Below are 6000 nucleotides of genomic sequence, written 5' to 3' on the forward strand. Positions count from 1 at the left end.
TCCTGAACAACTCAAAACAGTACATTAATCTACTTAAATGTTACTACATGTAATCATATTTATTTTTAAAAGTATTTGAATAATTATTTGAACTTAATATTTTTTTCAGTTAAGCCGAAAACATTTATGCTTTTCTTTAAAAAAAAATGAAATTTCAAACAGCATTTTTAGAATGGAATAAACAAGTCACATATGGCAAGATAACTAAGAATAAACTCACCTTTGTGATAATCACTTAAGCACAAAGGTCTAACAATTAGATTTTCTCCAGGGTTAGATATTGATATTGGAGGATTAAAATGAACATGGCTGTTCTTGAAATCCAACTTGAAAAGTATTTCCGCAGAATACAAAAATTCATCATCTTCAGTAAGCTGAAAAGCAGAACATACATAAACAGAGATAATTTATTTTATATTTAAAAAACTACTTTCGTTTGAGATAAATAGGAAGAAATATATCATAATACCTGAAAGCATTTGAAAATATGCTTTATAAAAATTTAATTATAGTATGAAACAAATTAGTTTGCATGTTTTCTGTTATTGAATACTTACGTTATTTGCGCTGTCACCAGGATTCATAATCGTACAAATTAATAAATTTTTAGAATATCAGCAAATGAAGTTTTTTACCGTCAAGAAAAATAAGTATTAAATTCTTAAACAAGTTATGGAGAATATGTCCTTAATTTTGGAAAAAGAGGTTTCAACAAACCAGTCAGCTTTTAATTTCAAGGATTACAGCTCACCTTACAACATTCCACAGTCGTCTGCTTATATGAAACCGGTACTGCTATTAAACTAACTGATGCCATTCCAATAAAAGCAAAGCACTTTTCTTTCGCTGTTAATTATGATGAACACTAGATTAATGCATGTCTTGCCTTGAAATAATCTTTTCTGTGAAAAATAAAATATGAAAGTTGCATAAGGGAAAATTCTAATTCTGAGAGTATTTGAATTATTGTGAGAGAAAAAAAAATAGTTCTATTATTGTAGAAAGCACTGTAACTGTACCTTCCAAAATAAAAATGTAGCAGACGTTTAAATTTTATATTAAACTGTATCAGATTTGAAGCATCTAGCATATGCACTAATAATATTCCAGAATACGCCGCTATGGGGTTTCAGCAAATGTATCTATGACTGTTTTCAAGAAATTTCTCTTTCTTTGTTTTTGTTTGAAATTGTAAATAATATTCGTGTATTTGTCCATTTACCCCGTTTTTTATATTGGTGGTTACGTACTGGAAATTAAAAGTCTTTCACTATGAATTCTCAAACACATACAAATCATACGTCAGCTTCTTTAGTGCAGAAATTAGTATGTCATATCACTAGAAAGCCTGCTGACTTAGTTAAATTAGAATATCGTAATGCTCTTCAAGTACTGAACTGTTCTTTCATCAACTTCGATAGCGACGAGTTTTCAATATGCGAAAAAATAAAAAAGAAGTTCATGATGGATGAAAGAGTTAAAGATGCCTTAACATTTGTTGAACTATACCGTAAACTCCAAAGTACCTCAGTATTAAAAAATAAAGCAAGTGTATTACATTTGTTGTATTGCTTATATGGATTTGGTAGCGAAAAGTTAGACATGGGCCAGTGTGTTGCTAGTTGCCCAAAATTAGGAACTTTGAATTCAGATCCATCATTAAAAGTACATGATATCATTAATAGACAAATAAACAAATCCTGTTCAAATACTGCTGATTTAACAGGACAGTTTCTAAAAAATCCGAACAAAGATCCCATAACAGATATGCGATTTCTTAAATATATGAATAAACCGAATATTTATCAAGATAATTTAGAATCTATTCCAACAAGGGTTTCTCAAGTGGCTGCTATGTTTGCTACTAGCACAGAAAAACATTACATTCTTCCATCCAGTTTAAAACAAGAATATTTAAATAATACTAAAGCAACTGATGAATGTAATTCGCATCATGCTGGCAACTCACTAGCAAGAAACCTAAGACCTGTTTTGCGTGATATATTGTATGTAATTCAAGGTCTTAGAGGAGATTTATTATTTTGGGAACCTGAAAAAAATAATTTCAGTGTATCATTTAAAGATGATTTTCCAAACCCAATAAAAAGATTAACACTGCGGTTTGTGGAATTGGGTTGGATGTATTATCGTATTAATGAGTATTGTACATCAGAAAGTTGGGAAAAGTCACATGGACTTATTGCACAGAGTTTTGTTGCTGCTCTAAAATCAAAACTAATTGATTATTATAAATTAATTGCTGAATTGGAAGCATTTTTACTTCAAGAAATCAGCTTAGAACATTTAAATACCAATTCAAATTCTTTAACTTTACATAAATTATCCGTATGGCTTTTTGAACCTCATATGCAGTTGAAAATGCTTGCTTCTGTTGTAGATGCCTGTAGAGGTAAAAAAGGAGGTGCTCTTGCATCTATTTTATATTCACATTTGCAACATGGAGACTATTATGTCAGAGAACTTATCCAATATTTGCTGCAAGTTGCTACTCAGCCACTTTTTAAAATGTTGAGTAGTTGGATATTTTGTGGTGAGTTAGAAGATCCTTTTGGAGAATTCTTAGTTGCTACTAATATTGGAATTTCAGATGTGTGCCTATGGCAAGAAAAATACTGCTTGAATAAATCTATGATTCCATCATTCATAACTATGGAGCAAGCAAGGAAAATTCTTTCAACAGGTAAAGCAATAAACTTTCTAAGACAGGTGTGCCAAGACAACACTTTTGTACGAGATGAACAAAGACGCATCAAAGCACTTGAACTAATGAGCACTGAATCTTTATTTTCTCATGAAAAAGGAGCAAATTTTGAAAGCATATTAGAAAAAAATTATGTTAGAACTAGCAAAATAGTCTTGCAAGTTTTGCATGAGAAATATAATTTAATGGACCATTTATTGGCTATGAGGAATTATTTCCTATTAGGTCAGGGTGATTTCATCAGACATTTGATGGATCTCTTAGATGCTGATTTAGCTAAACCCGTGAAAAATGTATACATTCATAACATCACTGGAGTGTTAGAAAGTGCAATAAGGGCCACTAATGCCCAATTTCATAACCCAGAAGTATTGCAAAGGTTAGATGTTAGATTATTAGATATATCTGTAATAGGGGATACGGGGTGGGATGTATTTACATTGGATTATCATGCTGGAGGTCCTATTGGAACAGTTTTTACACCTCATTGCATGAATTCTTACGTGAGACTTTTCACTGCTTTATGGAGGGCTAAACGGATGGAATTCATATTGAATAAAATCTCTCAGTCTCGAGCAACTTATCTGAAATGGCAAACAAGAATTCCAGAAGTCACTCCTGTTCTGCATCAGTGCCACATTACTTTAGCTCAAATGGTACATTTTGTGCAGCAAATGGAGTACTATATGGCATTTGAAGTTATGGAATGTTGCTGGGCTGATTTATTATTAAAAATATCTTCTGCACAAGATTTGGACCAGGTCATTGCAGCACATGAAAATTTCTTAGATACTTTATTAACAAGAGCATTGCTGGATGAAGAATCTTTAATTCTTCGCACGCAGTTGAAGGCTATTTATGATTTAATTATAGATTTTGACAAAATCCAAAGCTTATTTTGGAATCATATAAAAGAAGTTGTAGAGAAATTAAATGATCAAGATGAGCTTAACAACTCTAATATTAATTCAGAGACATGGAGTATATCTGCAAAACAAAAGAAAGAATATAATGAACTTATAGCAGTTTTGAAGAGTAAGCATATTCCTACTACAAAAGCTGAACTTAAAATTTTGTCCCATTCTTATGAAGATATGGTACAAAAATTTCTGATTATGTTAAATGATCAAGATGACCCTAACCTTCGATTTCTGAGCTTTCGTTTAGATTTTAATGAACATTTTAAGAGAAAAAATTCACGTCTTCAGACGTCACTTACTTACCAGAATCGTAGAAAATCAATCAAGTAGAAAATTTTCTTATGTCCTTATTGTCTCAGAATGTTTCCTTAATATGATAATGAACATCTGTGGTATGTTTTGTTATAATATATGAAATTTAGCATGCAGTAGCTTAGTTCCAAGTTGTATATTAATTTAAGAACTACTATGCTTATGTCACCTGTTCTGCAAAGTACAAATGAACTATTATTAACTGTTTTGTTGTATTTCTCTGCTACTGTTAACTGTCACTTTAATAGATTTTTCAGCTAATCTTTGGATTATGGTAACTTGGTGATTTTTTGGCGACTAACCCTGCTACAGCAACCTGCTAGTTTTTGTTTGGATGCCATTTTGTTTTCACGAAGTAAAGGCTTTTCTTTTTTTTTTCCCCAACAATCTGCTAGCCGAATTATGCTAGAACTTTTATGGAACAAAAGTGCTTAATAATGAAGAAGATTAGGTGCGAAATTGGTAAAATGTGCAGAATCGCAAACTGCGTGCCGCATTTTTAAGAATTGCACATGTACACGTCGACCTATTTTCACTTAAAAAAAATCCCAGAATTGCACAAAAATGGCATTGCGCACTCTCTTGACTTTATCCATGTACACTGCTAAAGTCCTAGCTAGTAACCTTTATCGCCTTACCAAAATGTCACCAAACTACCTGTTACCATATTCCAAAGATTAGCTGATTTTTCATCTAAAACTTTTAGATGCAGTTCCCCCCCCCAGACTATAAATTTATGCAAAATAGGAATTATTGAATAAATGCCAATAACTCGCTAAGCGCTATAATTCGGCTTTATCTGGTCATCAGATTTTTTGTCACTTGGCACATATTAACTTATAATTTAAAATATTTTACTTTCTTACATTTTTTTAATAATGTAAATATCATCTTGATGAATGTAAGTTTATGAGAATAGAGACTAAAATTAGTAATTATACAAATTTAGCTGATAGATACTGTTTAAATACAGGTCTTCATGACAGATCTAAATTTCTGCACAGCTGAGAGGGTTAAATGCATGAGATAATTTTATGTACTTAATAATTTGCATGTTAATTCTGACACAATTAACAGCTACAGCAACTGTGTCAAATTTATCTAATTAATATATTTTCATGTAATTATATACAGCTGAAATCGAACACAAAATTTCACAGCTTTTATGGCCTTGTTATTTGTTTTGCTGTTCTTTTCTTTAAAATGTAATGAGTAAAATTACATGATATAAAGTTCTTTTAGCTTCTGCAATTTTTTTAAAAAATTTTTGTAGTTTAGAGATGCTAATTTATTATCTTAGGATTTTGAAATGTGTTTTCTATAAATGAGAATTTATTTCAGCAAAATTAAAACGTGTATGAATAATAATATAAATATATGCTATTCAACTTTAATATTTTTAGTTTCACTGTTACTGATAGTGGCAAATCTTAATGTAGAGTGCTCATCTCACTTGAACTATCATCCTAAGAAGAGAATATTTTTACTAAATTTTAAAATTAGTTAATAATTGGGGGCGGGGTCCTCTGGTCATTGTGACTTGCATGATCATATAAATTTGGCTATGGGTACTGAATGCAAGTTTATTTTGTAAATTGTTTTCAGAAATTGTTAATAATTATGAATTAATATACCATATTTACTCACATTTTACTTAATTTATCATCCAAAAATAAGGAGGGGAAAATTTTGTGAATAATTTAATTTCATTAAGACACAGTTACAGTGAGAACAAAACAAATGAAAACTATTCATAAATAAACTACCAATAACTGTCATATTGCTATTTATTTAAAAGAAACCTACATTTTAATAAGAATATATACTAATATTACCATTGTAGTATCTAATAAGCTATCTTCATTTTTACTTTCCTGTAACTTGAATCTTGCCTGTTCTCATTATTGTCTACTGTTGCCTCAAATTGTTTTAATCATACTAGAAGTGCTATCTGTTTCATCAACGACAGCTTGCAAGTGATCGCCTTTCTGTCTGTCTTCCTACTTCAGATAATCTTCAGAACCATTAAAAGAACATTAGATATTT

At 30.6% G+C, this 6000-nt stretch overlaps 2 protein-coding genes across 3 annotated transcripts in view; one reads left to right on the forward strand and one right to left on the reverse strand.

Annotated features, from left to right (window-relative positions):
* The window catches only part of Gnpnat (glucosamine 6-phosphate N-acetyltransferase), a 30727-nt gene extending 29933 nt beyond the window's left edge, over positions 1 to 794 (reverse strand). The window contains exons 1-2 of one of the 2 annotated variants that reach the window (XM_085823389.1): positions 558 to 794; positions 221 to 374 (exon numbers count right to left, since the gene is read on the reverse strand). In XM_085823389.1, the coding sequence (XP_085679515.1) occupies positions 221 to 374; positions 558 to 584 (181 nt within the window). In that variant the 5' untranslated portion in view covers positions 585 to 794. The remainder of the gene's footprint in view (positions 1 to 220; positions 375 to 557) is intronic. The other variant, XM_035370270.2, reaches the window with a different exon arrangement.
* Positions 795 to 1001: 207 nt separating this feature from the next.
* On the forward strand, positions 1002 to 5200 carry LOC118198568 (gamma-tubulin complex component 3 homolog). The gene has a single exon (XM_035370268.2). The coding sequence runs from the start codon at positions 1273 to 1275 to the stop codon at positions 3970 to 3972; it is 2700 nt and encodes an 899-aa protein (XP_035226159.1). The 5' UTR covers positions 1002 to 1272; the 3' UTR covers positions 3973 to 5200.
* Positions 5201 to 6000: the final 800 nt, after the last annotated feature.

The sequence above is a fragment of the Stegodyphus dumicola genome, chromosome 9 (assembly GCF_044657685.1).
Source record: "Stegodyphus dumicola isolate Sdum_Otavi_A_Nest chromosome 9, ASM4465768v1".
Classification (NCBI taxonomy): Eukaryota; Metazoa; Arthropoda; class Arachnida; order Araneae; family Eresidae; genus Stegodyphus; species Stegodyphus dumicola.